The sequence below is a fragment of the Neoarius graeffei genome, chromosome 23 (assembly GCF_027579695.1).
Source record: "Neoarius graeffei isolate fNeoGra1 chromosome 23, fNeoGra1.pri, whole genome shotgun sequence".
Taxonomy (NCBI): Eukaryota; Metazoa; Chordata; class Actinopteri; order Siluriformes; family Ariidae; genus Neoarius; species Neoarius graeffei.
In genome coordinates, this window is record NC_083591.1 from 18,964,659 (window position 1) to 18,991,865 (window position 27,207).

General features: G+C 44.0%; 1 protein-coding gene across 7 annotated transcripts in view; it reads right to left on the reverse strand.

Annotated features, from left to right (window-relative positions):
- The window catches only part of cux1b (cut-like homeobox 1b), a 296,665-nt gene that overhangs the window by 80,811 nt on the left and 188,647 nt on the right, over positions 1–27,207 (reverse strand). For all 7 annotated transcript variants that reach the window (XM_060905892.1, XM_060905893.1, XM_060905888.1 and 4 more), the window contains exons 9-14: positions 9,609–9,657; positions 8,047–8,151; positions 7,745–7,933; positions 4,471–4,529; positions 3,855–3,903; positions 1,610–1,706 (exon numbers count right to left, since the gene is read on the reverse strand). In XM_060905892.1, coding sequence (XP_060761875.1) covers positions 1,610–1,706; positions 3,855–3,903; positions 4,471–4,529; positions 7,745–7,933; positions 8,047–8,151; positions 9,609–9,657 — 548 coding nt within the window. The remainder of the gene's footprint in view (positions 1–1,609; positions 1,707–3,854; positions 3,904–4,470; positions 4,530–7,744; positions 7,934–8,046; positions 8,152–9,608; positions 9,658–27,207) is intronic.

The window sequence follows — 27,207 nt, forward strand, 5'->3', positions numbered from 1 at the left end:
CACCTGTGGAAAGCTCAAGTAAATAACCTTAAAGCATCTCTTTTTGAAGAGTGGACGTTAATCAGAGTAATCAACAAATCCATTTTGTGTCCGTAAACGACCAAAGGGCGCTTTAAATTAGAGGGATGTGATGAGGTTAGGCCATAGCGACCTGCCAATTATGGTAATTTTATGCAAGACTCTGAGCGCTATGTAAATATCCTGTTTATGCAGCCCCAAAGCAAATGCTCTTAACATTTTTTTTCCTCATCCACTCATGCATGCAAACCAGCACTGTTAAATGTCAGAGCTTGTAAACCACAACCAGTTTAAAAGATAAAAAAAAAAAATGTAAAAAAAAAAAACAACCCACAACCAAACCAACCAAAGGGATGACAGAATGTATGATGTACAAAGTGACCGATTACAACCCTATGTATTGGTGCACATTCTCTATTGGTGCACCAACTTATCAAATAACAAAGCAGGACACGGTAAAGCATATAAAAGGGTATCACTGTATATCTGCGGCTGCCACTTTATTAGGAACACCTGTACACCTACTAATTGTCCAATCAGCCAATCATGTGGCAGCAACGCAATGCATAAAATCATGCAGCAAGCAGATACATGTCAAGAGCTTGAGCGTGTGGCGGTTCTGTGGGCGAAAAGACCTTGTTGACTGCTACAGTAACTCAAATAACCACTCTTTACAAATGCGTTGAGCAGAAAAGCATCAACAAGTCGAACCGCGACGTGGATATTCTACAACAGCTGAAAACCACATCTAATTGCACTCCTGTCAACCAAAAACAGCAACCTAAGGCGATAGTGGGCATGGCCTAAAGGTTAGAGAAGCAGCCTTGGGGCCAAAGGGTTGCTGGGTCAATTCCCAGGACTGGCAGGAAAATCTATGGCTGAAGTACCCTTAACCACCAACTGCTCCCCAGGTGTTGGGTATGTGTGTGCTCGTTGTTGTACGTCGCCTGTCATATATCTGCAATGTAATGTACAGTGGGCACATGCTTGATGTGAACATTACCTGATGCTCTTTGGCCTCGATCTGCATGATGTCATGCACTTGCACTACTGTGACATGATTGGATAACTGCATGAATGAGCAGTTTGAACATGTGTTCCTAATAAAGTGGTTGGTGAGAATATGCCTGTTTCCAATCGAGACCGCACAGGGGAGGAGAGAAGCAGAGACTATAGTCAGTTCTGCTCAAAATGTCAACGCACATCTGCTGATGAGCAATTATCAAAAGAGGCATGACTAATGCAGCAAAGTGCTGAAGTGGGCCATTTTCTTTCCGACATGAAAAACAGCTCAAAATAAGTGTCTCCATTTTAACAGCATTAACCTGTTCCACCCTCTTCCCCCCACCACCTCCAAGACATCCTGGAATACCCAAGTAATGGCTCCATGCGCATTATTTTATCCGAGTAATTTCGAAAATCAACCCATTTGATTGCAGGGGTGCACTCCAAAGGCCCAAATTGAAAACAAAACAACTTTACTGATGTTTAGAAGGAGAAAAAAAATCTATATATATGAAAAATAACCAAGGGTTCATGTGTTGCGTGTATCCTTTTTTGAACCTGTGTGGGCTCTTCTGGGCAGACTTACCGCTCAGCTCAGTGTTAGCGATGCGGAGTGAAGCGCTCTCAGACTGAAGACTGCGGTTCTTCTCCAGCAGTAACACTTCCAGAGGCTTAGACGAGTCCTGAGACGGAAGAACAGAGTCAGAGCTTTGAGGACAAAGAGGGATGCTACAGTATTACAAACAAATCAAATATCAAGCTGCCTTTGTTAAGGAGAGTTGGTTTCATTGTTATTACCTCCCAATAGTGGAAAAATGATCTCAGTGACAAACTATGGCTTGGTTTGATCTACTCTGTGCGTTCGGAGATGCTTTTCTGCTCATCACTGTTGTAAAGAGTAGTTACTGAGTTACCCTACCTTTCCTATCACCTCAGCAGAGTCTGGCTATTATTTACTGTCGCTCGTCTAACCTCTCTCATCAAAAACGTGCTTCCGTATGCATCACTGGATGATTTTTAGCACAACTGCAATACAATGCATACACTATTATCCATACAGGACACTTTTTCGATGGGATTAAAAAAAAAAAAAAGTGTTCTATTCCCTTCTAGCGGGTTTCATTCATTTGGTTTGATAGCATGCGATATTGTCAGCATATCGCTTATCCTACATGTATTGCATTACTCTACCCAGTGGAGAACGACCATTGAATATGGTTTACGGATATTGCATGGTTGTCAAGATGACATGACATCACACATCAGAGATGTAAAATTTTTACGCAGGGGAAACAAACATGACCGCCAGGTTTGCTTTGTTAAATATGGAAGATTTTGAGAGAACTTTGAAAGAGAAAGACGCGTTGAACACCTGAAAGGAATGTATAATAATAATAATAATAATTTTTTAATGGTATATCAGATCTGTTCCATTCAGCTAGCATGATATTGAATTCGTCTTCTCTGAATGGAATATATCTGATATACCACTCAATGCCAGCCAATATTACTTAAATATTCCATATATCATACAGACAGATAATGCGACTCTTTAAAACAGTAATCAGTTTCATAGTTTGGCTCTTTAACTTGCTCTGAAAATAATCACAAATCACCTGTCACAATAATCATCATCTCCTCTAGTTTGTTTGGATTCAGTTCCTGGTCTAGGCTCCGCCCTATCTTGTTACTGGGGTTTTATTAGCTCAGTGTATTTATGCTGTTTGACTAACATCCTTGTTAAGGTCTGGTCCCACAGTACCGATAACTATAACTACGATGACTATAAATAAATCGGTCCCCTGCAGTTTATGCGGTTGGTGGTCACACCAGACTGATAATGATCCGTATAGCCCAGGCCTGGGTTTATCCGTATCGGTGAGATTCTGGAGCTTCTGGAGTCATTTTTCCAGGCCTGGACCTGATCCGATAAAACCAATCAGGTAATTGTGACGTTGTCTGAGCACGTGCTATTTTTCCCGGGTATCTTTGGACATCCTTGTTGTAGCATCATGAAGTCACGGAATACGGATTCATGGAAAATAAAAATAAAAATAATAATACAAAGAATGGATCTTTTATTCACAGATATGTGATTTTCTGTGAAACATCAATAGTAAATTGATAAAGTAAACATATAAACGCAGGTAAGATATTTTAATTATGAACTCTGGCAGTCCAAACACGTTTTACACTTGTTAATTCTTTATCCGTGATGTATCATCCGTATGAAATCCGTAACCAAATCTGTAATATACTGAAACGTCCGTGACCAATTCGTAAATTATTAGCATCCATATTAAAATCTGTAACCCCTCTGTATTTTGTATCCTTTTTCATTATATTTCCATAATCCGTGACCTATCCGTATTATATCAACCACTGGAGTGTGTGCATGGGTTGTTTTGAAGTCCAAGCTGTACTGTATGACCCGGAATAATGTGCTACTACTTGGAAAAAAACTTCCATGACTATTCCTAAGTCACATGCGTTTATTTAGCTAAGTGGCAGGACCAAGCGATATTACAGTCGGGATTATAGTTGTGGTGCAACTGCTCCAGACTGGAACTCAATTCAGGCAGAGGTATAGTCAGAGTTATAGGTATAGGTGTAGTTATTGGCGTTGTGGGACCGGGTTATAAGCCTTGCAGTTTTTCCTCATTTCCTTTTGGCCAAGATTTCTGAAAGTCTGACAGCGTGTTCAGTGTGATGCTCATTTTACCATGAAACAATGATCTTGGTGTTATGATGCTTTTGGCAGCTCAGCCATGCTTTTAGCTGAGTGATTATTCCCTGCCCATCACTGAGCTTCGCCTCGCTTTAGTACTTACCTGCACTGTGGCACTGTCAGATGGCCCAAACTCCATAGACTTCAGGAGACTGCAGGCAAAAAAAAAGAGAGCTTGGTCAAAAATATCCAGATCCACATCAACACGCACTCAATTATGACAACATTCCAATCCTGTTCTTGCTATTATATTTGTTTAAATGAGAGGCGTGACCCACGTTCACAGCCAGATCAGATCAGTTGAGTTCAGGTGGCATTACTGAGGAATGCTTTCAGAGATGCAATCAGTATGGCGACTTGACAAAGGCATGTCAGGAAAAGAAAATGGCCGCTGTCTGAATAAAGAACCTATTCATCAAGGATCTATAAACGCGCATAAGTCAGGAACGCTGGACATCCATCAAAGGTTAGCAGCGCGCCAATAAGCCCTCATCAGAGCTTAACGCACCGCTAACCTAGCTACCCAAGCATCCTTTCACTCACACGCTTTGTATACAAACGCTAAATAGGAGCGCTGATTAATCATAATGACTGATCTGGCATTTTGCAGCATAACTCCAAAGGTGGATGAGGGGCTAATGAAAAGGCTGTGCTTTATTAAGCGCACTACGCCAGTCTTTTTAATGCTCTGCAAATTAATGAGGCAGCTCCAAGCCTACCTCAGCTCTTTCTTCACCTCCTCGTAGTCGGCCTGCTCCTGCAACTTCTCCTCCAGTTGCTGCGCGTGCACCAGGAACACGGGGATGAGGAAGGGGGGGAGAAGAGAAGTGAGAGTAGAAAGAAGCGGGTGCACAAACACCAATCCAAATGGTCTTCGTTTTTATTAATGGAAAAAAGGGCTGTTTTCAGTCGGCCCTCTTCGACTTCCCCTTGCCATTTCCCCTTCGGAGAGTCCTGCCCCCCCCCCCCAGTATCATCATCATCCAGTACTTTATTGGCTTAATAAAAAGCATTAGATGACTCCCTATAGACCTGAGGACTCAAGTCCGTATAATTGCATATTTAAGTTCAAATTGGATTTTATAAGTATTTATTTTATATGTTGCACTGATGTAAATTTGGTCCTTTCTGACAGCTAGTCAGGAAGTGATGTAGTTTGCATGCTCGAATACTGAGCATCATTTCTTATCTTTATTAAACTTGCATTTCGATTTCCGACTGATGGCTCGTAGCTTTTCCTTTAACTTGGGTTTAAAAGAAAAAACCCACCTTTAACTTGATTCATTTTTAATTCACATGTAATCATGTCAAAAAGGAAATGATCCTCACATATTGATTGTGTTATGGCAAACTAAACCCCAGAATACTTATATTTATTTATTTAAAAACTTTCTTGGCATCATTTATCATATTTATTGCTGTATTAAATTTTATTCTATCCACATTCGCTGGATATGAGCAATCACAAGCTCTGATTGGCTACTCTACTACTAGGCTATCAGCTCATATACCTTGAGTAGAGAAAACAAAATGGCGGCGCATGTTGCATACCGAGGATGAAATAAAAACTCTATTCGAGAACAAAATCCCAAAAAATACAAAAGCAATGAAACATGGAATGATGTTTATTTGATGGTAAGAATGTGTCTTTTTTTTAATTTTTCAAGAATTATTATTGCATTTTTCACAAATTGCTACTGTCATTTAGCTGGTTTGTTTACACTCTAAGCGGAAATGATTTTGTCGGATGTTTTAGATAAAGTTTTTATTGATTAAATTTGCCAAAAATAAAAATAACAAGAGTGCTCTGAGAGCACAATATCCCCCGCTGGCAACTATGCCATAACTCTGGTAAAATGAGACTGAACTGAACGAAATCGGAATATGCGTATTATCGACATATAACAAAGAATCCTGTCAAGTTTCGTGAAATTCCTCCAAAAATTGTGAGAGGAGTTGATTTCAGAAGGTGAGTACCCTTCTTTTTTTTATTCTGTCTTTATTGAGGGTAGCACTAAATATCTGTAGATAATTTACATATGGCCCTCAAAATACCCTTCCCGGGACAGACGGGCGGGCGGACAGACAGATGGACATCGCCGTGACATAATCCCCCTTTGGGCCTTTCGGCCAGCAGGAGATAATAAAAATTGTGAGGGAAGTTGATTTGAGAAAGCAAGCACACCTTGATGAAATTGCCAAAGTACAAGTTTGTTAATAAGCAAGGGCGTAACTCTGGTAAAATGTGCCCAAATTAAACGAAATTTCAATATGCATATAACTGTCATATAACAAAGCCTTTTGGCAAGTTTGGTGAAATTCCTCCACAAATTGTGAGAGGAGTTGATTGCAGAAGAGTGTACACCCTCATGAAACTGTCAAAGTACAAATTATTTTTGGGTCAAAACTCTGGTAAAATTTTCACAAACAAAATTAAATCGCAATTTGCGTATTACCGTCATATAACAAGGCCTTTTGCTAAGCTTCGAGAAATTCATCCAAAAATTGTGAGAGGAGTTGATTTCAGAAGGCAAACACACCTTCATGAAATTGTGAAAGTACAAGGTTATTAATCAAGGGCCACAGCTCTGGTAAAATGCGGCCGAATTGAACACAATATACGTAATACCGACATATAACGAAATTTCAATATGCGTATAACTGTCATATAACAAAGCCTTTTGCCAGATTTGGTAAAATTCCTCCAAAAATTGTGAGAGGAGTTGATTTCAGAAGGAAAACACACTCTCGTGAAATTGTCAAATTATGATTTTGTTAATCAAGGGCTGTAATTCTAGTAAAATGTGACTGGATTGAATGAAATTACAATATGCGTATTACCGACATGTAACAAAGAATCCTGTCAAGTTTTGTGAAATTCCTCCAAAAATTGTGAGAGGAGTTGATTTCAGAAGGTGAGCACCCTTCCCGGGACAGACGGACGGACGGAAATCGGCACGACAAAATCCCCCTTCAGGCCTTTCGGCCAGCTGGGGATAAAAATGCTCCATTTCTCAAAATCCAGTGAATGTGGATAGAATAAAACAGTTATTCCACTCAATCAAAAGATTGAGTGGAATCTTGTCATACATGGCTTATAGCTCTGTGCCTCGTCGGCTATTGGCTCATGTACCGGTACGACTCAATTTCGTGGAATAACTTAAATATTTATTTTAAAACTCAAATTTCTTAGCATCATTTTTCATATTTATTGCTTTATTATATTATAGTTATAACCTTGCTGTTAAATTTCCACACAATGCACTTCCTTTTTCCTGGTGGAAACAATTCGATACTTTTAAAAAAAAATAAGCTGCCCCCTCTAATTTTCTTAATATTTCCATGAGAAATGAGATACACTAGGAGTTGACAAACTATGTTACTTTAAGAAACAGACACCAGAATATACTTCCATACTTTTCAAACTCCACGTCATGGCAACACTTGTTATATTTATAAACCTTGCTTTGAGATATTCATATAATTTACCTCCCTCACACCAATTTTATTTCTTTCTTCCTTTCTAGAAGGTAAGAAGAAGTGCATCATGAAAAGTTGTACTGTTCCCAAAATAACTGTCCAGCTGTGAAAGTCACTGTACTCTTCCAACCTTTCCATACGTGTGTATAAACTATATTTATTGCAGTCTTAGTCTTTTGAAGGAAATATTTTTAAAACACCATGGTTTTAAAAGACAAAAGGTGTTACAGATAAAAAAAAAACGAAAAAAAAAAAAACCCAGACTTTAACTAAACAGTTACTGATTCAAAGTGCAACTTGACTGGTTCCTACTGTCAGTGAGGAGTGTATTCATGTTGAGTAAAACACCCTTTCGCCCATAATCCCCTTGTTCTTTGAGGTACCAAAGAGCTGATATAACGTACGTGATACACACGTACAAACGCACAGGTTGAGGATGACAGCTGAGGGATGGTGCATTTCATTCTACAGGAAGGATATGATTGTGTGTGTGTTTTGGTAAAGGAAAAGGACCTTGAGTGTGGCACTCTTGGCACTGAGCTGCTGCTCAAGCTGGCTGATTTGGGTGGAGGAGTTCTCGCGCAGTTTGGCCAGACTGGCCTGCAGTCTCTGCACATCCTCCACCAGCTGCACCATCTCCCGCTCCTTAGCGCTCAGCTCCGCCTCCAGACTGGAGCGCGACACCACCTCTACTGCCTGCTCCTACACAAAAACACACACATATGACATTAAAGACCATGTTCAAGAAGCACCTCTATATCCAGAACTACTCCAAATCCCAAATGATGTCGTAAAGATGAAGAAGCGTCTGGTACCATATCTGGAGCTTTCTGGATCTGGGTGGCCAGCTGCAGGGACTTGTTCGCCGATGTGAGCTGCTCCCTTAGTGACTCGGCTTCTCGCTCGGCTGTCTCTGCTCTCTGTGGACACACAATGACGTCCCATTAAAATTCTCAGATATGAACCAGGCTTGGAGTACTTGAGTTCAACTCGTGCCCTAATTTTAAGGACTCGTTATTCGACTTGGACTTGAGCATTAACTGCATTTGGACTCATAAATTGAAGAGGAGGACTTGGATTTTTTCTTTATTTTTTGTAACATGCCATAATAACTTGGCATAAGATATTTTACATTACTACATTAATTTTGTATTAATTTTGTGTAAGAGTGTCACACCTGCACGCCTTCGGGCATGCATCACATAGACTCTTGGGCACGCTCCGGACAGCGCACACACCAAGCAGGCTCATGTGTGCGCTGTAAACGACTTGCACCTGCACAGGATTAAGGCGCAATCAGAGCGCCTATACAAAAACTGTGAAAACACATTTACTTTGCGAAGTATTGAGTTGCGTTGCTGACACATTGCCAAGCCTTATTTCCTTGTTTGGTTTTCTGATCCCTGATTTCCTGTTTCTTGTCTTTGATTCTGCTGAGTATACAATAGCCTGTTTGTGCCTCGCTTGACCTATTGCCTGTTTCACCGCTTTTACGGTATGATTTTCCCTGCCACTCTAGATTGTTTACCTGTCTTCAGTTGTATTAACAAACACACCTTCTGCACTTACATCCATCTCCTAACCATCTCTAACAGAATACTTCACACTCCCTGACAAAGAGAATGCACATTCACCCGTTCATATGTCATGTTCAGGAACAAACTAATGTTAATGGCGCTAAAACAGCCACCGTCAAATGGTGCGGTTGGAGTCTTGTTCTCGGATCAATAGTGGACTTGACTCGGACTCAACTCGAAATTTTTTTCATGACTTGGACACTGGGAACTCGAGACTGGACTCGGACTCGAGGTTTAGTGACTCGACTAAAACACTGATATGAGCTCGAACAAACATCCTTTAAACATCCGAGTCAACATCGAGTACAGAACAGTTTCATGATTGCTCAGATATCCTCTCAAAAATAAGCAAAATCTCAGAGACACACCCACATTACCTTCTATAGTCTCCAGGTTATGCCCATTTAGACCTGCTCTCATTATCATACACAGACTCGGAGACTTCATTTCCTTGCCACATGTACTATAAAGCACTAATCACGTATGTAACTTAGTGTCACTTTACTCGACACTTTTGTGACACATGACTCAGAAATCATCAGAAATCTTATCAGTTTTGCTTTGTAAGCAGAAGTGTCGATTCGAAATGCCCTGAAAAACATTCCTCCTCAGATCAATGGGACTCCTTTCCTAAACATTCATAACATACAAAAGTCTAACTAAGCTTTTGACAGCAGAAGTGATGTCATGTCAGCGCATGAGGCCACAGCTTCCTGCATTAAGTCAGCGAGCAGCTGTTGGGATATGATCTCATGGTGTAATAACACTTTGTATTGAAAGATCACGGCTCTGTGTCTTACCTGATTGGCTCGCTCCAGATCAGTCATGACCATCTCGATCTCGTCGGCCCTGAGGAGGAAGTACGAGGACGTTTGATTGATGAAATCAGCAGCATGCTTTGTTTTCACATTAACTTTCCAATTTTTTTTAGTACAATCAACTTTTTTTTTTAAGATTCTCTCCTTCATTAAATATTTACTGAATTAGTATTCATTTAAAAAGGCTCCCCCCCAATCACCCTGGATTCTACAAGTGTTTTTTGCTGTTTATGAATTAATCAATTTTTTCCTTTTTCAGACACCAATTTAAAATTAGTATGAAGATGTGGGAAAACGGAGCTGGTTAAATGTTCAAGGCAGGACTGGATCACACCCTTCTGGAGATGAAGCCTTGATCAGTGTGCGTGTGTGTGAAGAAGGAAGTCCTTACGTCTGCAAATATTTGACACTACTGTGTCAGTGGTGGAGTCTCTCTCTCTCTTTCTCTCTCTCTCTCTCTCTCTCTCACACACACACACACAGGCCCATTAAGCCCTCTCAGTTTCAGTGTAATCCAGTGAGCTCTGGAGTCCTGATTAAGCCTCTTGGACGAGCTCGCAGGAAAACACAGGGATTACAACAATACACTTTTTAGGCTCTGCGTTATTCACACTAATCTGATATAATATCGTTGTCCGATTCTCTCCATTAAAAGGGCCGCTGACAGCTAGTCGCTGAAACTGTATGAAAATTTAACATCAGTCATGTCAGTGTAGCTTATCGTTAACCAAAGGTTATTGCTAAAGGACGCAGTGTTACTGGCATCACTGTGCTACTGGCATTCCAGTTGTTGCTTGTCCTTCATTAGTAAGCTGTGCCCTTCGAAAACACACACACAACTCCATGACTTACTCACGCGACACTCTTTTAAATGTCACTCAGACATTTTAAAACCAGTATCATCATCATCGGTTTCAAGGTCATAAAACTGTGTTTAAAAATGAAGTGGAAACGACGTAAAATTTCAGATAAAAAGGAAAATCTGGCATGTTTCAAGAAACAAATCAATAATTAACACTGCGCACAAAACACATTTAAAAATGTTAAGTAAAATAAATCTGCAAGCAAGTACATGTAATTAAAGTATTGAAATAATAAAGTATGTAATGAATAAAATAAGTACTACGGAAATTGAGTAACTAAAGTGAGTATTAAGTTAAGTGAAAAAGTAAAGTAAGTAAAGCACATGTGTAAAGTAAGGTAAATTAAAAAAACTAAAGTGAGAAAGTAAATTATGTAAAATATACATAAATGCAAATAAATTGTGTGTGAAGTAAATAAAGCAATAGTACGTAAATAAAGTAAGTATTACATAAAGTACATTAAACAAACAGTATACATGTAAAGTAAGTAAGGTGATTAAAAAAATATTAAGTCAGGTATGTACGTAAGTGCACTAAATAATGTAAGTAAATAAGTAAAGTGAGTAAGGAAACAGTAGGTAATAAGTAAAGCAAGAAAGTTATGCAAGTAAACTAAATAAGTACATGTAAGTAAGGAATGTAAATAAGTAAACTGGTCAGGTAAATACAACCGTATTTCCAAAAAAGTTGGGACACTTAGTAAAACGTTAATAAAAACACAATGCAATGATTTGCAAACACCCCCCCCCCCCCCCCCCCCTTTGTTTTTTTTTTTTTGGCTTATCCAAAAAAGGTCAATGTTACAACAATGTGGCTTTGTATTTTTTATATTTAAAAAAAAAAAGTGCAGGTGTTAAACTGGCCTGCCTACCTCCCAGTGACAATGCGTGGTGCATTATGAAGCACAAAATACGACAACAAAAACCCCTGGACTGTTGAGTAACTAAAGTCATATCTCAATTAAGAATGGGAAAGAATTTCATGTTCAAAACTTCAACAATTCGTGTCCTCAATTCCCAAATGCTGACGGAGTGTTGTTAAAAGAAAAGTTGATGTAACAGTAGTAAACCTGTATGTGTCCCAACTAGTTGCAGGCTTCAAATTCAGAATGAGTGTATATTTAACCCCCCCCCCCCCCCCCCCCCCCAAAAAAAAAGGTTGATCAATTTGAACATTAAAGGTAGAATGCCTTTCAGATTTTAAAGAAGACATGCAGAGCCATGGCCTCACTTTGGTTTATAAATGCCTTGAGACCTCAAGAATGGCATAAGAATAGTTTTAAGCGGTTAACAATAAATCTAATATAGCAATTTTTACGATTAAAAGTGATTCATATAGGTAGCGGTCTGAATGAATGACCTTGATGTCTGTAACGTCACAGCAGTAAGTCTATCGGTCTCATCGCCATTTCTGCTATAGCTAAAAAACACAGAGCTGACTGCAACACCGAGCCTCCATTTTGAGCTACTTTATCGCCATGCCACGTAGATGTGTTGCTGGCCGGTGCAGCAACATGACAAAAGGTGGATTTACATTGTATTCATGGCCCAAGAATGTTCAAACTGCAAAGATTTGGACATGTTTTGCGAGTTGTTCACGGGCACATTGGGCGCCTACGAAGTGGTCTCTCCTCTGCTCTGCACATTTTACTGAAGACTCATACAAGACCTCTGATCTGTTGAAGAGCGTTGGCTTATAAGCCCATTACTGAAAGAGGGTGCAGTACCAACAATTAAAGGAAATCTATAAGAAAAGTATTTATTTATTATTTTTTAAAAAAGGAAAGTAAGTTCAGTTGCACCAGTTCTCCTGGAATGTGAGTCGAGGGTTGTGGTAAAACCCGGGACAGAACGGGACGTGACACATTATCGCTCAGGCAGTGACCTCCCTGCGGTTGTTGCTAACCGGTGACATTCCGTCACGTCCCAGGTTTTAGTAATTGCCTGAGCCAAGCAGTAATGGTGTAATACACAGTATGGAGAAAATGAAGAATGAGTGGAGCAGCAGTGTGATTTCTCCACTGGATATTGCTGCCATCTCGCCCTTACGTGGAAGAAGTGAATGAATGGAGAACTGAACGAACAACTGAAAGTCAGATTGTTTCAAAACAATTGGCCACAAGATCGGCCTTCAAGAAGCGAGAACACAGACTGGTCAGCTCCAACTCTCATTTGGATATAAAGCAACATGTTGTTTACCTGCATTTAGATTAATCCATGGGCGGCACGGTGGTGTAGTGGTTAGCGCTGTCGCCTCACAGCAAGAAGGTCCGGGTTCGAGCCCCGTGGCTGGCGAGGGCCTTTCTGTGTGGAGTTTGCATGTTCTCCCAGTGTCTGCGTGGGTTTCCTCCGGGTGCTCCGGTTTCCCCCACAGTCCAAAGACATGCAGGTTAGGTTAACTGGTGACTCTAAATTGACCGTAGGTGTGAATGTGAGTGTGAATGGTTGTCTGTGTCTATGTGTCAGCCCTGTGATGACCTGGCGACTTGTCCAGGGTTTTACCCCGCCTTTCACCCCGTAGTCAGCTGGGATAGGCTCCAGCTTGCCTGCGACCCTGTAGAACAGGATAAAGCGGCTAGAGATAATGAGATTAGATGAGATTAATCCATGTCACTTGTATTGTGTGTTTAAGTTACCGGTAGAAGATTATTTAATTTGCTTCGGAATGTGATTGTTTCAGTTCATCTGATTATTTAATTAGCCTTTTACGTTTTATCAGTGAAAATGCATGCATGTACATGTATGTTGCATAAGTTAATTAGGTACTACCTAATAGCGGAGCTTCCATTCAAATGAAAGCAAACATGCAACAGATGATGTACTTTGATGTGTTTCAATTTCAATTTTATCACGAGAAGATACATTTCTCCAAATTCACATGTATATTATTCTTTTTATTACTATAAACTACAGTGTGCTTTAGGGATTTATAGCAAAATGTTTTGAAAACAAAAGACACGATTCATGAAAACACTGACTGGATTCAGGTCAACTTGTCAGATCCCGAAGGATTTTTGCAGTGATTTCAAAATCAACGTCACCATTTAGAATTAAATTCCTACAACTCATCATTTCTATTAATTCATTTTTTACAAGTTTTATTTCTCTTTCAGCTTGTCGCTTTTCTTGTGAAAGATTTCTTCGCCTTTCTCTAGCTCTTTCACGTCTTCTTTCCTTTTCTTCCTCTGTCAAAACTCTCTTTCTCTTCCGGTTTTGATTTTATCTTTCTCTCCTTGGTTAACTTGTTCTGACATCTTTTTAAAGTTTGTATTAAAGTTTGTATTAAAGTTAGGTAAAGTTTTCCCCTCCTAGAACTGCCACCTTATTGTGGTGGAGGGGTTTGTATGCTTGAATGATCCTAGGAGCTATGTTGTCGGGGCATTATGCCCCTGTTAGGGTTTCCCAAGGCAGACAGGTCCTAGGTGACAGGCCAGACCAAGAGCAGTTCACCAAAAACCCCTATGGAGAAAAAAATCCAGGACCGTGACGTCGCCCGGTACGACGCAGCCGGGGCCCCAACCTGGAGCCAGGCCCGGGGTTGGGGCTCGTATGCGAGTGCTTGGTGGCCAGGCCTTTGCCCATGGGGCCCGGCCGGGCTCAGCCCGAAGAGGTGACGTGGGCCCGACCTTCTGTGGGTTCACCACCCACACGAGGTAGCAGTAGGGGTTTGGTGCAGTGTGGATTGGGTGGCAGTCGAAGGCAGGGGGCCTCGGCGACCTGATCCCCGGGACACAGCGGCTGGCTGTTGGGACATGGAATGTCACTTCGCTGGGGGGGGAAAGAGCCTGAGCTTGTGCGGGAGGTTGAGAGGTACCGGCTAGAGATAGTCGGGCTCACCTCCACGCACAGCTTGGGCTCTGGAACCCAGCTCCTCGAGAGGGGCTGGACTTTCCACTTCTCTGGAGTAGCCCGTGGTGAGCGGCGGCGGGCTGGTGTGGGCTTGCTTATAGCTCCCCAGCTCAGCCGCCATGTGTTGGAGTTTACCCCAGTGAACGAGAGGGTCGCCTCTCTGCGCCTTCGGATTGGGGAGAGGGCTCTTGCTGTTGTTTGTGCCTACGGGCCAAATAGCAGTATAGAGTATCCGGCCTTCTTGGAGTCCCTGGGAGAGGTACTGAGGGGTGCTCAGACTGGGGACTCCATTGTGCTACTGGGGGACTTCAATGCTCACGTGGGCGACGACAGTGACACCTGGAGGGGCGTGGTTGGGAGGAACGGCCTCCCCGATCTGAACCCGAGTGGTGTTTTGTTATTGGACTTCTGTGCTAGTCACGGTTTGTCCATAACGAACACCATGTTCGAGCATAGGGGTGTCCATAAGTGCACGTGGCACCAGGACACCTTAGGTTGGAGGTCGATGATCAACTTTGTTGTCGTTTCATCTGATCTCCGGCCCTATGTCTTGGACACTCGGGTGAAGAGAGGGGCTGAGCTGTCAACTGATCACCACCTGGTGGTGAGTTGGATCCGCTGGCTGAGGAGGAAGCTGGACAGACCTGGCAGGCCCAAACGTATGGTGAGGGTTTGCTGGGAACGTCTGGCCGAGCACTCTGTTGGGGAGGTCTTTAACTCCCACCTCCGGGAGAGCTTTTCCCAGCTTCCGAGGGAGGTGGGGGACATTGAGTCTGAGTGGACCATGTTCTCTACCTCCATTGTGGACGCAGCTGTTCGGAGCTGTGGCCGCAAGGTCTCCGGTGCCTGTCGTGGCGGCAATCCCCGAACCCGGTGGTGGACACCGGAAGTAAGGGATGCCGTCAAGCTGAAGAAGGAGTCCTATCGGGCCATGTTGACCTCCGGGACTCCTGAGGCAGCCAACGGGTATCGGCAGGCCAGGCGTGCTGCAGCTCGGGCAGTTGTGGAGGCAAAAACTCGGAACTGGGAGGAGTTCGGGGAGGCCATGGAGAAGGACTATCGGTCGGCCTCGAAGAAATTCTGGCAAACCGTCCGGCGCCTCAGGAGGGGGAAGCAGTACTCTGCCAACACTGTTTACAGTGCGGGTGGGGAGCTGTTGACCTCGACTGGGGACACTGTCGGGCGGTGGAAGGAATACTTTGAGGATCTCCTCAATCCCACCGTCATGTCTTCCACTGAGGAGACTGAGGCTGATGACTCAGAGGTGGACTCGTCCATTACTCAAGCCGAAGTCACTGAGGTGGTTTGCAAGCTCCTCGGTGGCAAGGCACCGGGGGTGGATGAGATCCGCCCTGAGTATCTCAAGTCTCTGGATGTTGTGGGGCTGTCTTGGTTGACACGCCTCTGCAACATCGCGTGGCGGTCGGGGACAGTGCCTCTGGAGTGGCAGACTGGGGTGGTGGTCCCTCTTTTTAAGAAAGGGGACCGGAGAGTGTGCTCCAATTATAGGGGAATCACACTTCTCAGCCTCCCAGGGAAAGTTTACTCCAGGGTACTGGAGAGGAGAATTCGACCAATAGTCGAACCTCGGATCCAGGAGGAACAATGCGGTTTTCGTCCTGGTCGCGGAACACTGGACCAGCTCCATACCCTTCATAGGGTGCTCGAGGGTTCATGGGAGTTTGCCCAACCAGTCCACATGTGCTTTGTGGATCTGGAGAAGGCATTCGACCGTGTCCCCCGTGGTATTCTGTGGGGGGTGCTTCGGGAGTATGGGGTTCTTTGCTAAGGGCTGTCCGGTCCCTGTACGAACGGAGCAGGAGTCTGGTTTGCATTGCCGGCAGTAAGTCAGACCTGTTCCCAGTGCATATTGGACTCCGGCAGGGCTGCCCTTTGTCACCGGTTCTGTTCATAATTTTTATGGACAGAATTTCTAGGCGCAGTCAGGGGCCGGAAGGAATCCTGTTTGGGAACCACAGGATTTCATCTCTGCTTTTTGCGGATGATGTTATCCTGTTGGCTTCTTCAAACCAGGACCTTCAGCATGCACTGGGGCAGTTTGCAGTCGAGTGTGAAGCGGCTGGGATGAGAATCAGCACCTCCAAGTCCGAGGCCATGGTTCTCGACCGGAAAAGGGTGGCTTGCCCTCTCCAGGTTGGTGGAGAAGTCCTGCCTCAAGTGGAGGAGTTTAAGTATCTCGGGATCTTGTTCACGAGTGAGGGAAGAATGGAGCGTGAGATCGACAGGCGGATCGGTGCAGCCTCCGCAGTGATGCGGTCGCTTTACCAGTCCGTCGTGGTGAAGAAGGAGCTGAGCCAAAAGGCGAAGCTCTCAATTTACCGGTCGATCTACGTTCCGACTCTCACCTATGGTCATGAGCTTTGGGTAATGACAGAAAGAACAAGATCGCGGATACAAGCGGCTGAAATGAGTTTCCTTCGCAGGGTGGCTGGGCGCTCCCTTAGAGATAGGGTGAGAAGCACAGTCACTCGGGAGGAGCTCGGAGTAGAGCCGCTGCTCCTCCACATCGAGAGGAACCAGCTGAGGTGGCTCGGGCATCTTTTTCGGATGCCTCCTGGACGCCTCCCTGGGGAGGTGTTCCAGGCACGTCCCCCCGGGAGGAGGCCCCGGGGAAGACCCAGGACACGCTGGAGGGACTATGTCTCTCGGCTGGCCTGGGAACGCCTCAGTGTTCTTCCCGAGGAGCTGGCCGAGGTGTCTGGGGAAAGGGAAATTTGGGCTTCCATGCTTAGACTGCTGCCTCCGCGACCCAGTCCCGGATAAGCGGAAGAAGACGAGTATTAAAGTTTGTAGAAATAATTTTTATTTTGTTGCGCTGTTTGAGTTGTTCTCGGTGGAAAAACCCGATAAATATGAAATTATCTGTAGACAAAAATAAGTTATGTAGGCGCGCTCACGCTTCTAGTTCCCGCCAAAATCAAACAGCCAATCAGAATCGCGAAGGGCACGGACGTACGTACATACACGGCTGGGATCCCTGTGTGTCCATGAAAAATCAACTCAATGGGTTGCCATATTTTCTTAAGTATGGAGCTCCGTTATAACACCTATCCTGTTTTAATGAGAGTCAACCCACAATCAATGAAGTCAAATCAGTTCTGCGTATATCCTTTAAGTGTAGGTCATAAAAAGAATTTTCCCTGACACCCAATTATTTTTGTTTAGTGGACCAAAAGCTACTGAATTCAATTCACAGACTTCCAATTTTATTACTTTTTTTTAATTAATGAATTTAGGGGCACATAGCTCTAAAGTCTCTGCTATTTTTTCCTGCTTCACCATGACTCAATACAAGATACTACGCCATGCATCACGTAGTGGGCTTTCCCCGTTCAGGCAAGGCACTGTGGGATAGAAATTTGAAACGAGAGAGGAAAATGGAGGACATGAGTGGGCGAATGAAATGTGAAAGACCGACTACAGCAGGGGTGGCCAACCAGTTGGAGACCAAGAGCCACATTTTTTACTGTATTACCGCAAAGAGCCACATCATACACAAGTGCACACGAACATCACCCATCCCTTCCTCTCTCTCACACACACACACACACACACACACACACACACACACACACACACACACACACACCTCTGCTCAGCCAGATTAATAGTAAATGTCACACACCAACATATTTACTCCTACAGTACTAAGACCACAGGCTGAGGCCAGTCATTTTTAACAATGAACATTGTGTGCACTTACTATGCATGCTGCTTAGTGGGACTCATGGCATTACCAAAAAAAAGCCACACCATACACATGACCACACATGTGTACCATACATGTGACCCCCCTCGCTCTCTCTCTCCCTCACAGACACACACGCTCAAGCACGCACCTCTGCTCAGCCAGATTAATAGTAAATGTCACATGCCAACATCAGAGAAATTTACTCCTTCAGTCAGTACTAATACCACAGGCCAGTCATTTACAGCAATCAATATTGTGTGCACTTACTATGCATGTTGCTTAGTGGGACTTCTGACATTCCTTGCCTTGAACAATCCTCTTCAAATCTGGCTTGTATTCCGTCGTTACCACTCGAAGCAGTTCTTTCACATGGGTGTCAGTCAGAACAGAACGATGCTTTGACTTCACGTGTTTCATGGTAGAGAACACAGACTCGCAGACGTATGTTGACCCAAACATTGACAGTATCTTAAGCGCAGCCTGTTTCACATTCGGGTATTTTTCCAATAGCACACTTTTCCAAAACTCAATGGTGCCTTCCCTCAAAACAGGTTTCAGTTGGTCTTCCTCACGAAGATCGATCATCTCCAACTCAGCCGCAGCCTCATCTGTGACAAGCGGGGCTTTCAAACAGTCCATCTCTGCATTGAATGGGTCGACGAGGAACGTAACCTGTGGCCTTTTCAGTTGTATATCACGGAACCGGGTTACAAAGCTTTCGTGCAGGTTTTCAATTAGTATTGCATATCTGGCTCCTTGCTTATTCAGGGAGGCGGGAAGCTTTGAAATGAGCTAATGACGACTGACATATAAGGCAGAATGGCTTGCCATTACGTTCAACAAAAAAGTATAAAAACTCCCACTCTGTTAAAAATGTCCTATGTTCGTCTTCATATTTTCGTTTTGCTGTGCATTTTTTCATTGCCATTTTGAGAGGCTACTTGACACAAGATACACCTTGCCCAAAAACTTAGCGATTATCTCACGCACATGCGCATTTGACATGACCTGAAAATACCGTAATATACCCAAGCAAAGCGAAGATGTATTTGATGAAAATACCATACTGAACTCAAGCAAAGCGCACACGCACATTAAAAAAAACAAACACAAACACAAACTTCAATATGAACGTAAGAGCCGCATGACACCGGGCAAAGAGCCGCATGCGGCTCGCGAGCCGCGGATTGGCCACCCAAGGACTACAGAAACGGAAAGTGAGAAGAAAAGATGTTATGTTGCGAAGGAAAGGAAACGCAGGACCAAACTAACACATATAGGCGGTCAATGAGCACCTCGGTGTGATCAGCTGTTCATTTAGCGACAGAATGATGTAACTGTCAGTGCACGGTCAAGGTAAACCTGTGCATGCGCACACGGACTTCCTCGGTCTGCTTGACTGCGCGAAGCAAGCGATTTCATGCACATTATTTGCTCAGGAATCCCATCAAATTAAATAACTTCCCAGCCACGGAATGGCCTGATATTTTGTGAGATATTACAGAAATAAACATTTATATCACAATGACCAATTTTCAGAGGGAACTAAATTTCACCGGTTTTATGAAATCTAAAGGCCATCTAGCTTTAAATATCTTGCCTTTGTATTGTATTCAATTGAAAACAGGTTGAAAACGATTTGCAAATCACTGCATTCTGTTTTTAATTTATGATTTACACAGAGTCCCAACTTTTTTTTCCCCTGAATTGGGGTTGTAAAGTAAATAAGTAAGGTGTGTAAAGTAACAAGTAACTAAACTACATAAACCGATATCAATGAATATTAAACCCCTGATAGGAGAGTCTCACAGAAAAGTGTAAAATCAATGTAAAACGCCGGTCTACTATGAACATTGCTCAGTGAATACTGAGAAACCCATAAGAACTCTAACTGCCAGTTGGAAGGACCACGCCCTGTGTCCCAATTGCTGTTATGTTTGTGTAAAGCCGTCTGATGGGGGTGCCAGGGCGCGCGCACCCCCCCACGCCAGAAAGAGTCATGCCAGTGTGTTAATTACACTAACAAGCCAACATCTAATTATAGGTGATTCTGCATCAGGAACTGAATTATGTTAATTAACGCTGGGGCTCTAATTACAGATGTCTTTTGGAGCGGGTATGTTTGTGAGGCAGAGGTCACGTGTTTCGTTTATCATTTCAGCAAGGACACCTAGATGGAAGGGCTGTAACACACACACAGTAAACATAAGTGCCTGCTTTTAAATCTGCATTATGAGGGCATGGAGGTTGTGTGTGTCCCCTGAGGTGACTGAATTTAATGCTCAGTGAGTCTCTTCCTATTAAAACCCGAATGCATCCATCAAGAATGGGATTATTTCATCAAATCACAGATGGACGAGGCGTTTTTAAATACCCGCTGGATTTAGATGGATCTGGGAAACATGAAGGAAATGCAGATTCCAAAGCATGACATTTGTACGTGTGTGCCTGTGGTCAGTGGTAGAGCTGCTCACCTCTTAGAAGCCATAATGAAATGAGGGGAAATGACAAACCGGCCTTATAGACCCTCTTGTTTCATCTGCTCTGACCAAATATGGCACACAAAATTTTATTCTTTTATGATGTGCATCAAGCTGGCCACAGGTTTCATGCCTGGTAGCTCAGTATTTAGAGGTAGGAGAGTGTACACAGGGAGCACAGACCTGCTGCAAGGCGACATAATGCTTACAGATGAAAGAGGCCCTAGCAACCGTCTCTAAGCACCCCTCATCCCTGGAGTCTAATTGAGCAATCAAGAGACCATTAGAATTCCAATTAAACGGCCGATTATGTTTGATTGGGTTTGATTAATCCAGAGCCGTGGGGATGGCACACGTGTGCGCGCGCGCGTGTGTGTGTGTGTATGTGGGTGGGTGGGTGGGGGGGACAGCACAACTGGTTTGGTTTCAGCAGGTGGATGCTGGTGATGCCATATGTGCGAGAGAGAGACTCTAATCTGCACTCTTTACTGTACTCTGGAGAGCCTACCTAAGCTCCTCTCTCTCTCTCACACCTGACCTAGATACCACTCTACACACAAATAAGGAAGGAAACGAAGGATGAACAAAAGAACGAGAAAGAAAACAGGACAAAAAGCAGAAGGAAACTAGCATGAAAACAAGGAAATGGTATAAAACAGAAGGAATGGATGAATAATACAAGTAAAAAGGAGGAAAAGAAAAAAGAGAAGGACAAACAAACAAAAGGAGGGAAGGAGGAACGAGGAAAAATAAAGAAAGGAATCAAAGAAATGAAGAAATTAAAAAAGGGAAAACAAAAGAAACATGAAAAGGAAAGAAGCATAAAAACGGAGGATGGATGGGATGAAAATAAAAAGAGGGTGAAGAAAAGAGAATCAAAAGGACAGAAGAAATCGAGAAAATGAGAGGCTTTTTATTACACATCATGATGCACATTAGTGTCACCTGGTGGCCAAAAGAAGAAGGGCAACTATTCATCCGTTAATATTAATCAATCCCTTTCCCTCACACTTTTATTCCAATTTAAAGGTGCAGTGTGTTATCTCATCTCATCTCATTATCTGTAGCCACTTTATCCTGTTCTACAGGGTCGCAGGCAAGCTGGAGCCTATCCCAGCTGACTACGGGCGAAAGGCAGGGTACACCCTGGACAAGTCACCAGGTCATCACAGGGCTGACACATAGACACAGACAGCCATTCACACTCACATTCACACCTACGGTCAATTTAGAGTCACCAGTTAACCTAACCTGCATGTCTTTGGACTGTGGGGGAAACCGGAGCACCTGGAGGAAACCCACGCGGACACGGGGGAGAACATGCAAACTCCGCACAGAAAGGCCCTCGCCGGCCACGGGGCTCGAACCCGGACCTTCTTGCTGTGAGGCGACAGCGCTAACCACTACACCACCGTGCCGCCGCAGTGTGTTATTTTTAAACATATTTCTAATTTTAAAAGCCATAGCCTAACGGTTAAAGAAGCAGGTTTGGGAGCAGAAGGTCGCCGATTCAATTCCCTGGTCCAGAAGGAATGGCTGAAGTGCCCCTGAGCAAGGCACCTAACCCCCAACTGCTCCCCAGGCTGCTCTGGGTTTGGTGTGCATTGCTCTGGATAAGAGCGTCTGCAAAATGGCACTAATTTCTGATAATGTCACCAAAAGTAAATGCAAATCATCTTGTTTCCATCAACTACAATAACACAAATATCCTGAAGAGGAAAAAACAGCAGTCACTACGCCATCACTTATTCCCAAACCATAGTCAAGTACCTTAAGATAATTCAGGGTTTTTTCTTTCTTGGACATTTTTGGACGTCAGGTTTCCTAATCCTACATTCAAACTGAGACAGACAGCAAGACAGCATGAATAGAGTTTACGTGAGAGGAACCTGAGGGTGTAAATGTGACTCAATAAGCCTCAATTTCCTCCTGGCCAGAGCAGGATATGCAGAATTACAGGAGCCACAGTATGAGAGACTGAATAACAAAAACTCTCCATGGAGACACAAAGCAAACATTGTGTCATGGTGGAAAAAAGGAACAATGACAAACCAGCAGTGTATAGATATTTATCTTCTATAATAAAAACTATGGGAGTGTTGTCTTATTAACTTCAAGTGAGAAGTTACCCCTCTATCCCTCTTCACCCCACACCCACCACCCTACCCCATTACCCATCTCCATCACCCTACCACATTACCCCTCTCCATTACCCCACACCCATCACCCTACCCCATTACCCCTCTCCATTACCCCACACCCATCACCCTACCCCATTACCCATCTCCATCACCCTACCGCATTACCTCACACCCATCATCCTACCGCATTAACCCTTTCCATTACCCCACACCCATCACCCTACCGCATTATCCCTCTCCATTACCCCACACCCATCACCCTACCCCATTACCCCCTCCATTACCCCTCACCCATCACCCTACCCCATTACCCCTCTCTATTACCCCATACCCATCACCCTACCGCATTACCCCTCTCCATTACCCCACACCCATCACCCTACCCCATTACCCGTCTCCATCACCCCTCTTTTTCTCCCCATACCCATCACCCTACCCCACTACCCCTCTCCATTACCCCACACTCATTACCCTACCCCATCGCCCCTCTCCATTACCCCACACCCATCACCTGACCCCATTACCCCCCCAAACCCCATCACCCTATCCTGTTAACCCACACCCAACACAATCAGCCTACCTCACTGTCCCACACACATTACCCTACCCCATTACCATACCCCCATACCATTACCCCACATACATCACTCTACCCCGTTACCCTACCTCATTCTTCCATATCCCATTGCTCTTCCCCATTACCCTACCCCATTACCCTACCTCATTCTTCCACATCCCATCGCTCTACCCCATTACCCTACCTCATTCTTCCATATCCCATCGCTCTACCCCATTATCCTACCCCACACTCATCACCCTACCTCATTCTTCCACATCCCATCGCTCTACCCCATTACCCTACCTCATTCTTCCATATCCCATCACTCTACCCCATTATCCTACCCCATACTCATCACCCTTCTCCAATACCCTATTCCAGGGGTTCTCAACCTTTTGCAACCTGGGCCCCACCAAAGCTGGTTCATTGCAGTTGGGGGCCCCTCTTCTCGCCCCGCCCCCATCCCACCCCCAAACACACTCACCCGCAGTGACGCCACCCGACCTACAGCACCTTATATCGACCGATAGATAGATAGATAGATAGATAGATAGATAGATAGATAGATAGATAGATAGATAGCCCTGGGCTAGATTATTATTATTATTATTATTATTATTATTATTATTATTATCATTATTATTATTATTATTAGTAGTAGTAGTAGCAGTAGCAGCAGTAGTAGCATTATCCATAGTAGACTAGCAGTAAGAAAACAACAAAAACAACAAATTATTTGGGTAGAGCTGAAATGGGGAAAGCAAAAATACAGTGTGGGGTAGTAGTCTTTAAAAAGACTGTTTGGGTTTTGCGCTGTATCGATGGATTGATGATAGCAGACTAGCGAGAGTCGGCACGAGTTAACTCGGCAAGAAACCAGACTAGTGTGTGTGTGGCAAGCACTCACACGGTGGCCACGGTATGCAGACTCACTCACGTGACGTTGCATCATGTTCGCGTCACAGGCTTAAAATAACCTACACACAAGATTTTATGATAGATTGATGATAGATTTTATAATAGTATTGATTTGTATGTAATAGTCCAATGTCCTGCATTTTGACATGGGTAAATGTGTTGCATCTGCTTAGCTACTATAGCCTGTTAGCCCCAGATTTTTGTTTTCCTCCATACATGAAGCCTACTCGCGACCCCCCTGGAGTACCTCCGCGCCCCACCAGGGGGGCGCGCCCCCCCGGTTGAGAACCACTGCCCTATTCCATATCCATCACCCTACCTCATTACCCAAAATCTCATCACTTCACCCCATATCTCATCACCCTGCTCCATACTCATCAACCTACCCTGTTACCCCATCTCTTATTACTGTACCCCTGTACCCCATAAACCTTCCTCCATAACCACCACCTTACTCCAAATAGTATTACTATACCAACACCCCATGTCTACATTCACCCAACCCATTCCCATCCGCCCAGAATCCGCCAATTACACCATCTCCATGCCCCGTACCCCATCACCCACGTGGCACGTGAGGTCATCCACGAAGTAATTATCCGTAACCAATCTGACAACAAACCTGAACTCACTGAGATTTTATTAAAATCAGGGCCTAAAAAGTTTTCTTGTATTTTGATGTGATCTTAATTTCAAGGTCATGTTGATCTGGTTGAACAAATCGGTTAATTTTAACCCTCCTCCCTTCTGTCCATCTGTCTTTCTCATATCCTGTGCAGCGCTGGCCAAATGCTCTAGAGCCGCTGCGACATTTCTCAGCTTTAGACCATTAGACTTTCATTTCCCCTGCACCACCCCCTCTTTTTCCTCATCGCTGCATCTGCTCAGAACACTCCTATTGTTTTTTTTTTTTGTTTCTCTTGCTCGCTTCTTGCCCTTGCAGGCGTGTTCTCTCGAGTGAGAACGAAAAAAGCAAAAAGACAGGTTATGTTTGTGTGTTAAAGTAGGGATGGCACTGTTACTTCTCTCGTCCTCTCTCTCTGTCACACACACAATCTTCAGGCTTCATCCAGCCCTGCTCGCTCTTTCACCCCACTTCCTCCTTCCTGTATTTAAGAAGATGGACCTGCTGTATAACTTCATAATTGCTTACTACTTAATGAGCGCCACTCCAAACCCTATGTGACCGACTGCATGTGTCTCAGCACACGCAGCACAACACGCACAGAAAGAACGAGGACGACTCAGACAAAAGGGACTGGGGAGTGCGCTTGGTCTGGTCTACCCAGATATGCACTGCTCTTGAACCCTCCATTATCCTGTGGGAGCTGTGCTCATATCACACTGTGTGCGTGTGTATACACACACAGGGAGAACCCTATAGGATCAGCCGTGCCTGGCTCTTAATGATTTAGCAGCAGTCGCCTATAAATAAAGCGGACGTGGCAGGAGCCTCTGCTTCAGGGACGTCTGGAGGGATCACCCTGGCTCCAAATGAAGCTCATAACTCTCTCTCTCGGCGCGCACACACACACACACACACACACGGTTTCAGCAAAAATCCAGGAGGTAGAAGTCCAAGAATTTACTGAGTGATAAAGTAGAGATGATATTAAGAGACACTGGACAGTCTCTGTGTGTAAGTTTCTTAACCCTTTGTAAGCACCAAATGCCCCATACCATGCATGTAATATACACTCACCACCCACTTGAATAGACACCTGTATCCCTACTTATTCATGCAGGGATCCAATGAGCCAATCACATGGCAGCAGCTAATCTGGACAACAGTGATAAGCAGAAAAGCATTTCAACAACAGCAGAAAACAACACCAGGTTCGATTCCTGTCATCTAAAAAAACAGGAATCCGAGTGGGCACAGTGTTACCGAAACTGCCTTTCAGGTATTGAGGGATTATTTGGCTAAATTTAGCCCAGTGATGCACTTCCTAGCATTCGTCTCACGCGGCTGTATTCTTATCGTCATGTTTACATCTGTCAATGTCGAGTCCCGACAGGATCCAACATGCATTATGCAAAACATCATTCCGAGCAACCATTCATTAGCGACACGGCAAAAGTAGCTCAGGAGGCGGAATACGGTGATGTATTTCTGTGGGGGAAAATGTTTCACAGAACAAGATGGTGGATCACAGGTGAATGCAGTGGATTAGGGGAGGCACTAAATTTAATGGTGTCGTTTCAGCAGTTTTCACTCGGTGGGGGGGGGGGGGGGGATATTTATGAGGCAACACTTGAGATGGTAGGACTATGAGCGATTGGGCTCCAGAGCAATATACATTTTTAATAAACCAGGATTCTGTGTAGATTCTATAAAACAGACTCAGACACAAGATACTAATCATCACTGCTGGCTAAATCTCTTGTTATTAGGTCATTTAAACATTTTAAAGCTGTGTGTGTAAGTGCTCTTTGTTTTAATGACATGATGGCAAAGGAGCATGGCGGACATTTTAATAACTGGTAACATCGTGACATTTGGCTGTGTGCTAGAATTCAGCTCAGATCTGACCATCATCATCATCCTGATCACAAAGGTCTCCCTTGCTGTTTGCTGTTAAAATGTCTTCCACCTTTAAGACACATCACGAGCAGGAGGTCGTGTCGTTACAGAAAGTCAGAAATCCTTGCTCTAGAGACGCCAACATCACCATAGTAACTGCCAAGCGGGCACATTGACATCTTAATGAGTGATTACCATGAGCTCGAGCAATCCCCAAATCTACAGGAATAAATGGAGAAATGTAACACACAGAACATGTTCTCATACGTGAAGCAGCTGGAGCATGTGGCAAAGGGCCAAGTGAGTCGCTAACACATTCCCCTTTTCCCTCAGGGTGTTTACAGCGGAGGCCAGAGAGCCACTCCAGATCCCAGTAGCTCGCAGGCAGAGCGGCTGGGCCCAGAGCTACTGATCAATAAAGCATTAATCTTTAAAGGAGACAAAACGGCTGACACGCAAACAGTCTGCTGTTCAGCTCACAACCCGGGATCATCGAGGAAAGTGTGTGTGGGGGGGACAGAGACATGTACAGACAG